The following is a 12,140-nucleotide window of genomic DNA, read 5'->3' as shown; positions in this document are numbered from 1 at the left end:
TTGTAACACCTAGGTGAGCGCCTTTGAAGCCCATTGCCTCATCTAAGCCACTCACCTAGCATCGCCTAATTGAGTCTGCCTCACCTAGTGGTAGATGAGGCATTTTCATGGAGCTTTGAAGAGCCTAAGCATCTAGGTGAGCAAAGCTCTCCCCTTTGACTACACAGCCAAAAACTACAGAGAGCAAAACAAAGCTAACTAGATGCACAAAGAATAACACACTAGGTACTAATTCCCAACAAGATAATCAACATGATTTTAAGTCCCAAAGTCCCCAATAAACACAAACTTTTGTCCCCTACCAACCTAGATAAATAACAAATTGGTGGAGGGACATTTCTACCAAGATGCAACTAGAGAAGTAAATCCTTAGCCTCCTTAGTTGCCTTTTATACTGCCATTTTCCTTTCATCATTCCATAACTTAACAATCAAATTACATGGCATTTGGTTCCTGCCTAGCACTAAACAAACCCTGAACTGCAGCTTCTAGAAAAACCAAGTTGGAAGAAACAGCCAAACTCATTAAATTGTATTCGTGTTAGACAGCCTATTATTATTTGTTGCATATTATCTCTTATAATATCAGCTCCTACAATTTCTCCTATTATCTAGGAGCTCTTCTTCAATCTTCCTTATCCTTATCTTCAGCTAGCTCCATGTGGTCTTGTCTCTTCCATAAGATATCTTTATCATAAGATAGCTTGTTATCTCATCATCTCGGATTTCCAACAAGCACCATTTTGAGGAAAGGAAGGTTAAGTTCCACTTTGCCTCAAAGGTCAAATAAGGAGAGAAATCCCACAAACATTCCCCAATCTCATCGTAGACCCACCACCCTCAAGTTCCTTTACAAACAACCTAGACACACCTCCACAAGCCCCTAACAATGTCTCATCTCCTTTTAAACAAGCCAAAGATCCATCTCAATTAAATATTTAGACTAAGCCTTAGATTCATCAAAAGTCAGGCCAAATCACCTCATTGTTGTGCTTACTGATAAAAATCCACCATTCTCCTTTTTTTTCTTTTTTTTACCTCAAGTCCTCTGGTTCAATTAGCAAGAATGGGGCCTAGCAACTTGGCCAACATTTTTTTGGCTTAAACTTTCACAATAGGCCCACAATTACTACCCTCACATGCAAGAGCCCAACTATCTTAAGATCTGGTAGTCACACATCTTAAGATTGAGAAAACTTAAATGGGCTATAATGCATCTCTTAGGTGACAAGATATTTTTGGCACAGGCACAAGGTACATAACATTTTGAACTAAAGAATCTCTTATTGTTGCACCCTTGTCCAAACTCTTACCTATCACCATGCTTTTTCTACCTACGAATTACAAAGTCCCACTTGTCCCATGCTTTGCCATGTAAAGAAGAGACTGCAAGGAATAACCCATTGGAAATGTCTTCTCATCCGCTTGCTTCATGACACAACTCCCTCAAATTCATCCCTAATGGCTCCTTCACCCTCTAATCAACATTAGAACTCAATTTATTAAGGATATCTAGGCCCCTCCCCCAACAAATGAGTACCTCATAGGTAAACCGCCAATTTCAGCTGATAATGAAATGGTTGGAAACCACCTACTACACACTTCACCTTCACTCTAGCCAACTCCTCGGTGTTACAACTTACTCTAGCTACTCTCAATAGCGTTAATCCTCTATTCACCATTCACCAACCACCTGAGCCCTTGAACTTGAGGTTAATTACTGTCACATCCCAAGGGTAGCTATTGTAATTTTGTCTTTTATTTTCTGTTATGAACATTTGTCCAGTAGTTAGAGGCAGTTAAAATTGTGTGTGTACTGCAAATGGGTGCATGTGCGTGGCTGTGAGGCTATATATTAAGCCATAGCTGTAGGATGGAGGCATGTTGAGGAATTGAATGTTCTGTGTTATCTCTCTATCACTTTCTGTTATCTTCTCTCCCTTTCTCTCGAATATTCTTCATCCTTCCTGCTATATCTCTCCCTCCAAATTCTTCTCTTAATCTTCCCAATTCCTTTTCCATACCCTAGCTCAACCCTAGGGTGTGACAATTACTGACACAATTAAGTTGTCCATTCCTCTCTCCCCATTCACCAAAGACGGGCTCTTATAAAACTGGACAGCGCTGGCCCAACCACTACAAACCTTCAACTTTGGCGCCCAATTTTCTTGTGTACACTTAAAGCGCACACCAACTCCATAAAATTGGCCCCTATTGATTAGGCATCGGCAAATTGATCCAGACAGAAAACCACAAGAGTAGCACCCCTACTCCTCTTTGACTCTACTCTCATTTCTTAGGAGACCCATTGCACCCCATAAAACTAAGAAGGAAAGGCAAAGAACAACGGAACCTTACCTCTTACTCCACAATCCTCACAATGCGCTTCCCCCCCCCCCCCACCAAATAACCTCAAAGAACTTCCAGCATAGTTGACCTAATCTCCTCATACTCTTCTATCACCACAACATCCTCATACTAGTTGCACAACTCAACGCCATCATCCTTTAGCACCATCTCTCTCCTAGAATTTCCTTTATTCATTAGCTACGATCCTTGCCATTGGGAGACGCATTAGCCATCAAAACAAATAACTATGAAGCTACTTCTTGAGACAAGGCACTCATAGGATGTATCCTCATAATATGGGTGGAAATTCATTGAAATTACTTGTGTTCTAATCACTTAAAGCACAAATTAATGTCCCTTCTAATAAATAATTACATTATATTCAGGTTAATAAATAATAGACCACTTCATTGGGTTCAAATTTTTACTAAAGATTGGGGAAGCCACACAAAAATCCAAAAATTGCTCCTGGGATATCCTCAGCAACATATCCCCAACTGTCTCTTAAACAACCTGCCCAACCCGCTGGGGCCAAATAAGCCAAATCCCTTAAAACTCATTAGATGTATATAACCTCTTAGATCAACGAACTTTTATTGTCTTGCATGATCCAACAATATGCGTGCAAATTGCAGGTTCAATACAATGTGTCAAGAGTCTCTCAAAGATTAGAGCAGAAGGCAATCTCAAAAGGAAAGAACATAAAAGTGAATGTATACAAACTTCATATATATACATATATATATATACATGCAGTTCTCGAGGTATGGTTTGTGAAAGAAAAAATCAAATAAGAATAAGAGAAAACAAGTTCTTATAGCTTCTGTGTTACAACTCTCAGGTAGAACTCACCCTCCAAAGCTAGCTGTTAAGAGAAAGGTGCCCAAGAGATTATAAACCCCACACCAGAAGCCTGAACTTCCAATGTGGGACAAGTCCCATACCTTGCAATGGACCATAACATACCACCACGCTCCGCAGCTCGGTGCCCACGACGGCAGGCTGTGAACTTGCCTCTGCTAGTCTCGGGCGAACACTGCAGTGCCGATGTCACCTCTGTCGCCGCTCGCTTACACTGGGAGCCATGGGGCTGGCTCTGATACCACTATTACAACTCTCTGATAGAACTCACCCTCAAAAGCTAGTTGTTAAAGGGAGGGTGCCCAAGAGATTATAAACCCCACACCAAAAGCCTGAACTTCCAATGTGGGATAAGTCTCATATCTTGCAATGGACCATAACATTTTGTCACAATGAGAAGCCTATTTCAGTGTTCCAAACCTATCATCCAAACTTGTAACAATATCCTAGTCTCCTAGACAGATAATATATACGCATGTGTGTGTGTGTACATGAATAATGGCATCATGCTACATGCCCCTTGAGAGACATTTCCCAGATATATATAAGTGAGGATGATGTCATCGTAGGACTGATCAAGTTATTCCAAGAAAAATATTAAATCAATTGTTCAAAAGGAATAGCAGATTATTGAGGATATTACTAATAGAATCAAGGCAAGTTGGTTAAATTGGAGAAAAAATGCATCCAACATTTTATGAAAGTATAAAATCTCTTTAAAGTCAAAAGGTAAGTTCATTTAACAACTATAAGATCATCTTTATTGCATAATGTTGAGTTTGCCTAGAGTTTTTGATGCGGTAGAAGATCAGTAAATGTTGAAGTCTATCAGCTGGAAGTTTTAGATCAATTAGGGCTTTTAAATATAAGTGTAATTACTTTGTAATTTTGGGGGCCTAATTGTAATTTTCCCATAGTAGTTAGTTACCTTGGGAATCTCACCCTTTCTATTTATAGGAGGGCGAGGTAGGCAGTCAATAACACATAGGAGAGAGCTTCTGATTTTGTCTATGTTTGAGTGAGGAGTTTCCGTTCTTGAGGAAAAGAAAGGCGATTTGAGTCTTGTGTATTTCTTGGGAGAATGTGTGCTTGTACTCGGAAAGATAGATGAGTGTTTAGAAGCTTGGTGTACTAATCATTTTTCATCCTAATAAAGGTTGTTTGTGTTGACTGTTGGATGTAGGTTTGCCAAAGGCATTCCGAACTAGGATAAATCTTGGCTCTTTGGTTTGTTTTATCTTTCCTTATTTCTGTTTCATTTCTGTTTTTGCTTTGATTCTTTAATTCGGTTTCTGTTTCTGCGAGTTTCTAAGTATTCGAGAGGGAATTCTCTTTGGTTGGTTTCGGTTAAACAGTCCTAAATATCAACAACATAACATAGAATGTTGGGCAAGTAATACCAATATCTGCAACATATGAACATAATTAAGATACAAATGTTAAGGCGGATGTATAGCCATACAAGAAAAGGCATAATAAGGAACGCGGTTATACATAAGATGGTCAGAGCGGTGCCTATTAAAGATAAGAGCATGAGACATGACTAAAATGGTTTGGATATGTGAAGAAGGCTGGTAAATGCACCTATGAGATGAAATAATGAAATGGAGGAAGTTTATAGCAAAACAAGTAAGGGAAAATCAAGGAAATTTTGGTGGAAAACCATTAAACATGATATCTAATATAATGGTTTTGTAGAGGACATAGTTATACGTTTAAGGCTTGTGATTGTTGTTGTTTTTCATTTACATGACAAATATATGTGTAAATACACCAAGGTTCCGAAATACATCCTCTTTGAACATTTTTTTGTTGTTTGGTTTTGTTCCTTTTTTTTTCATTCCGAACGAGAATTGAATGAGAATTTGTTAACAACAGTATGGAATGTCATAAGTCATGTAATTGTATACGATGAAGACTTAATGCACCAATTACTGAGTACAAAGGTAACTAGGTTGAGGGTCTGCAATGGTGACTTTGAGTTCTACATACAAATTATTTGTACCATTCAATTCTAAGCAAATAGAGGATAAAATGACATAGCATGATGTGGCTCTTTCTCAATCATGGGTGCAAAACAATATTTGGTATAAAACTAGCGATCATCATTTGTTTGAATGCCTCATTAAGTGCAAAGATCAAACATATGTGTGCGTGAATATGGATTGTTATCGAGTGCATTAAACTACGCACAAAGGCTACCATTTAACATTGAAAATATATTTGAAAACTCCCGTGTGCAGGGTCACACCCTTTCTTTTTTATGCCTTCTAATGAACTTTTAACCAATAAAAGACAAAGAAAACCACTTAAACACCAATCTGAAGTTGATTGAATTTGGATAATCACTAGATACTCGGTTTACCTAATTAGATCCAGCAAGATTACTTCGTGTTATTTAATTTTGAAAACCTGGTTTCGGGCTGATAAAATGTTTGGATAATTTTTAATTCTGTAAGGAAGTTCCCAAATGCCCTTCTTCTCAGACCCACGCTCTACTGTCATTGATGCACAAACCATTTTTTCATTGTAAAACAGACACGTAAGTAAACAATTGAGTGAAAGAATAAGAAGTACCAGAGACGCCATGGAAATGTGGGATAGTTTAGATGCGGCCGAGCAGACAGCATCAAGGTCGTCGCGAGCGTTGCAGCACACAACCATCGGCAGAGACGGCCGCCGGCCGGCCATCCCCAACAAATCCACCAAAGTCTCCTGCCAATTCAGCCAACTGAGTAGTAGTACATAACATTTCGGAAAACAACGCCACAAGAATCACCATTATTAGCAATCTGAATTGAAATACAGAAAATATATGTATATATATATAGAGAGAGAGAGGGGGGGTGGAGGAGGGAGAGAGGACCATCTTGAAGTGGAGTCTGTCGACTGCAAGGTAGAAGTGGCGTGGTTGACTGCAAGGGTGAATTTAGGTTTTTAGGTTAGTCGAACAACATCAGAAATTATTAGGGCAGAAATGCAAAAATATAAAATCTGAATAACCTATAATGGGAAGGCGACTGTGATGCCGGCGACGCCGCTTCAACCACGTCCGTCGCCATCTGCTCTGATACAACCAGGAAAAGCCCCTTTCTCTCTCCCTCCCCCGGGACAGGTTCAGAGCAATGCAACTTAATGCAACTTCTTGCCGAGCTTCTGCAGAAGTATTCCATAATTTTTTGAATGTAATATTACAACTTATTACGTAGTAATATTATAATTAGTTGTTAAATGTAATATTACAATCGATAGGATTACAAAAAAAATTAAATATAATATTACAACTTATTTTATCAAATTTTAATTGTTATATATATAATATTACACTTTCATGCCAACAAATTTTAATTGCATATATAATACTAGTGGATTACCCATGCGATGCATGGATATTGTAAAAATAAAAAATAAATCGTTAAAGTGAAAGTTGTATAATTTAGTAATTACAATAAATGAAAACCACAATAAATAAGTAAAAAATAAACAAAATAATCGTGTTACAATTATGAGAATACAACAAAATGATTATAAATTTTGAAAGATTTCCTTATATACATTCAAGGGTAGACAAATAATAAAAAATACATAACTTTATCCCGAAAACCGTATAGAAAATAAACCTAAATTAACATGTAATACAATAAGCAATGCGTAAAAAAATACAAAAATTACACGATAACAGGAAAAAAAAAATAAAAGATAACCAACCTCTTTATTCTAAAATATGCATTCAATGATAGACATTTTTTTTTTTATTTTCACATGTATTTGTCTCATATGTGCGTGCCACACGAACCCTCAATGCTTAATTTTTTCTAGTTGTATTCATATCACTCACTTCATAGAATAGTGGTGCTATGTTATACCAGAAGACCAAACCGGATAAAAAAATACAGTTAAAATTTACTAAATAAAAGTAAAGAAGAAGAGAAAATTTAAGAAGAAGAATTGAGAAAGGAGAAGAGAGGAAATGAAAGTGTTGAACGGGAATGAAGAGGAAGAAGACAGAGAGATATTTGTTTTATTCTATTAATTCTTATTTCTTCAAATTCTTCAATTTCTCTCAATTTATCAAATCACATATCACCATTAAGTTTCTCTTTTTTTTCCACGCTTTGCTACACAATCTGAATCTTACTTAACATAATTTTCAAAACACAAATTTAATTTGTATTTAATTTCTCAAAGTCCAACATATAGCACATCTTCGGAGTAGACCAATGGAAAAAATGAGAATTAAATAAATGACAATAATCAATTAAGTTGAAAAATAAAATTATGACATTTAAAATTATAAAAAATAAATTTAAATTAATTAAATTGTATGTAAAATAAAGATAATTTAAATAATCAATTAATTATATAAATAATAATAATCAAATTTTCAAAATTGATTATTCAACTTTATATATTTCTCCTAATAATTAATTACCACATTGAAGATAGGTCAAAGTATTAAAGAAGTAAAAAGAAAGTTAAAAAATAAGATTATAACATTTAAGTTATATTTAAAATTATACGAAAATAAATTTAAATTAATTAAACTATATATAAAATAAAAATAATTTAAATAATCAATTAATTATATAAACGGTAATAATCAAATTTTCAAAATTGATTATCCATGATTTTACATGTTTAACAATCAATTACCACATTTAAGACAGGTCAAATTTTAAGAAAATAAAAAAAAAGTTAAAAAGTAAAATTATAATATTTAAATTATATATAAAATTATAATATTTTAAAATATAAAAAATAAATTTAAATAATCAATTAATTATAAAAATAATAATAATCAAATTTTCAAAATTGATTATCCATATATGACTTTACATATTTTTCCTGACAATCAATTATCACATTTAAGACAAATCAAATTTTTAAGAAAGCAACAAAAAAAATAAAGTTAAAAAATAAAATTATAATATTTAAGTTATATATAAAATATAACATTTAAAATTATAAGAAAATAAATTTAAATTAATTAAACTACATAAAATAAAGATAATTTAAATAAATAATTAATTATATAAATGATAGTAATCAAATTTTCAAAATTAATTATACATACATGACTTTATATATTTTTCCTAGCAATTAATTACCACATTTAAGACATGTCACATTTTTAAGAAAACAACAAATAAAAATAAAGTTAAAAAATAAAATTATAACATTTAAGTTATATATAAAATTATAACATTTAAAAATATAAAAAAATAAATTTAAAATAATTAAACTATATATAAAATAAGAATAATTTAAATAATCAATTAATTATATAAATGATAATAATCAAATTTTCAAAATTAATTATCCATATATGACTTTACATATTTCTCCTGACAATCAATTACCACATTTAAGACAAATCAAATTTTTAAGAAAGCAACAAAAAAAATAAAGTTAAAAAATAAAATTATAATATTTAAGTTATATATAAAATTATAACATTTAAAATTATAAGAAAATAAATTTAAATTAATTAAACTACATAAAATAAATATAATTTAAATAATTAATTAATTATATAAATGATAATAATCAAATTTTCAAAATTAATTATACATACATGACTTTACATATTTTTCCTAGCAATCAATTACCACATTTAAGATATGTCACATTTTTAAGAAAACAACAAATTAAACTATAAAAAAATAAAAATAAAAAGTAAAATTATAACATTTAAGTTATATATAAAATTATAACATTTAAAATTATAAAAAAATAAATTTAAAATAGTTAAACTATATATAAAATAAAGATAATTTAAATAATCAATTAATTATATAAATAATAATAATCAAAATTTTAAAATTTATTATCCATACATGATTTTACATATTCCCTCTAACAATTAATTATCACATTTAAGACATGTCACATTTTTAAGGAAATAATAAAAAAAATAAAGTTAAAAAATAAAATTATAACATTTAAGTTATATATAAAATTATAACATTTAAAATTATAAAAAAATAAATTTAAATTAATTAAACTATATATAAAATAAAAATAAAATAAAAAATTTACTTGGCAGTTGGTATTCGACGGTATTACCTGATATCTCAAGATTTCTCCCGATTTAAAAAAGTTTCATTTTTTTGTAATTTATTTTAATTAATATTTATATTAATATTTAAAAATTAATAATATAGATTAGATCTTGTCTCTTCATCTACCAGCATGCTTACACATTTTCCAAACTCTATTCAACCATAAAAAAATCATTTACGTGTTCCAAGAACTACATGTTTTTCACCAATCTAGACTTAATTAATGACCTATAAAAATTCTATTTCGGGTAAACAACAAAAATTAAAAAATATAATAAAATATTAAAATAGTAACTGAAAATGGGCGGGAAAAATTTTGACGGCTGTTTTGTTATAATATATATATAGATTACAACTAATTCTAAAGAACTCTAATTAATACATAATTTTTTAAATTTAATATTAAAATTGATTCTAGAGAATTCTAATTATTACTTAAATTTTAACTCTAGTATTTCAATGAGTTGTAATATTATATTTTTTTAATATAATATCATTGATTATAAATTATTATTATTTGAATACAATAATAAATTTATTTAACTGAAAACGCCGTCATCAAATCATCTAAATTTACAAAAATAAAAAAATAATTAAAAGGTGTGGAGAGATTCTCACGCAAACACTTTAATACTTGAGTCAGACACTGAATATGATGAAATAAATTATATTAAAATTAGTATAAAAAATGTTATACCTTTTCAATTATGAATGTCTACTTATTTATAGAGAAATATAAAATGATCTAAAATGTCACAAAATTATAATTCTTGTAGATAACACTTATCTTGATTAATCATAATATGGTTGATACTATAATTATTATAAATTATGTTTATCTTTATATTCTGAAATCATTTTAGAATTATAATTATTTATGAATAATTAATTATTTTATATATAAATTTTTGGATGTTTAATTTATACTGTTTGTGCACTTGTGTGGAGTCCCTCGTATGAAAAATGCATGCCTTTTAATCCAAAATATCATTTTTGACTCTTGAGTTTTTAATGATATTTACTTATAACACAACATAAATAATTATAATTATTAGATAATTTATTAAATAAATATAATATTACAACTGATTCTATAAAATTTTCACTATTACATGGCATGACTTATGTTATGTACGTATAAACAAAAAAAATTAAATAAAAACTCATTGGATGGCAATTGTCATTATATATCTATATTTATTGTTAAATTAAAAATAAAAACTTATTGGATGGCAATCGTGCCTTACATGGAACCTGGCACAATCATCCCACAGTTAAAGGGCAAAAAGGTTTAGGGAAATTCTATCACTAGCTGGGTAAATTATTCTCCACAGCTCACCCTATACAAAATTCTATCAAAATTTTAAAATTTTCATTTTAGCCCCACCCACTATCTCCTCTGACCATCCCGATCATCACCCCACCTCTCTTTTTTTCTCCCACACAAATACATAGAGAGAGACAGAGAGTGGACCGATTGCCATGATCGACCCACACACACATACACCATATATATATACACACATATATATATACACACGCGCACGTATGCCGCGGCCATGAAAGCCGAATAAAGAGAGAGTCGGTCGAGGCCAACCCACACACACATATTTATATATATATACACACACACACACACACATAGTCGCGGCCGTGGACTCAAACCCCCGTACCTCGCGGTACGGTGCAGGGGTTTCCATGGGCGCAGCCATACGTGTGTGTGTGTATATATATATATATAAATATGTGTGTGTGAGTCAGCCATGGCCGACTCACTCTCTCTTTTTATTAACTTCCATGGCTACAGCCATGCGTGTGTGTGTATATATATATATAAATGTATGTGTGGGTCGGCCATGGCCGACTCTCTTTCTCTCTCTATTTGGCTTCCATGCCACGGCATACGCGTGTATGTGTATATATATATGTGTGTGTGTGAATGTGTATCTATATATATATATATATGGTGTATGTGTGGGTCGGCTATGGCAATCGACCCACTCTCTGTCTCTCTCTCTATGTGTTTGTGTGTATGTACGTATATGGTGTGGGAGAAAATTAGAGAGGTGAGGCGGCGATTGGGATGGTCGGAGAAAGTAATGGGCGGGGCTAAAATGGGAATTTTAATTTTTTGATTGAATTTTGCATGAGATGGGCTATAGAGAGTAATTTGCCGGGCTGGGGATAGAATTTCCCAAAAGTTTAGGCTGCGTTCTCTTTATTTTTTAATTTTCAGTTTTGAATTCATTTTCAGTTTTCTGTTTTGATAGTCTGTTTTTATAAAATTAAAAACACGTTCTTTTTGTCATTTTGAAAAACTATTTTTCAAAATAGAAAAATAGAAAATGCGTTCTTTTTCAAATTTTGAAAATATTTTTTTAATAATATTTTATTCAATAAATTTGATTATTCAGTATATTATAAATATTGAATGTTAATATATTATTAAAAAATATATATATTTTAAAGTTAATAAATTTTGTAATAATTTTTTTCATTATAATAATAAAATATGAATAAATAAATGTGTTTTGAATTTAGAGTTTGTTTTGAATGATTTTGAGTGTTTTTTACAAAATTTTTTATTTTCAAAAATACATTTTTAAAAACAGCAAAGAGAATACGTTTTCATTATTTTAAAAAATTAAAAACTAAAAATAACTTGAAAATAGTAAAGAAAACGCAACCTAATAACCCTCGTAGAGATTACCTTCCTAATAAATGATGGTAGGAATTTAAAGTAAAAAGTTTACACTTTGTGTAAATTGATAATTTTAAGAAAAAGATAAAGTTTGGCTACTTAAGGCTCCCTCTATCTGAAATTAAAACTTTTTTAAATAATATTTTACCCAAAAGAATGTCAACAAAT

General features: G+C 31.2%; 1 protein-coding gene across 2 annotated transcripts in view; it reads right to left on the bottom strand.

The window, feature by feature from the left end:
• LOC127803824 (ATP-dependent RNA helicase eIF4A) overlaps positions 1–6,363 on the bottom strand; it is a 31,617-nt gene extending 25,254 nt beyond the window's left edge. For both annotated transcript variants that reach the window (XR_008023579.1, XM_052340364.1), the window contains exons 1-3: positions 6,213–6,363; positions 6,076–6,124; positions 5,787–5,924 (exon numbers count right to left, since the gene is read on the bottom strand). Coding sequence is in view for 1 of the 2 variants with exons in the window: in XM_052340364.1 (XP_052196324.1) it covers positions 5,787–5,924; positions 6,076–6,124; positions 6,213–6,271 (246 nt within the window). In the remaining variant the exon portion in view is untranslated. The remainder of the gene's footprint in view (positions 1–5,786; positions 5,925–6,075; positions 6,125–6,212) is intronic.
• Between the last annotated feature and the right edge of the window lie 5,777 nt (positions 6,364–12,140).

The sequence above is a fragment of the Diospyros lotus genome, chromosome 6 (genome assembly GCF_014633365.1).
Source record: "Diospyros lotus cultivar Yz01 chromosome 6, ASM1463336v1, whole genome shotgun sequence".
Lineage (NCBI taxonomy): Eukaryota > Viridiplantae > Streptophyta > Magnoliopsida > Ericales > Ebenaceae > Diospyros > Diospyros lotus.
The sequence above is the reverse complement of the archived record's forward strand: the minus strand, read 5'-3'. Positions and strand labels throughout refer to the sequence as shown.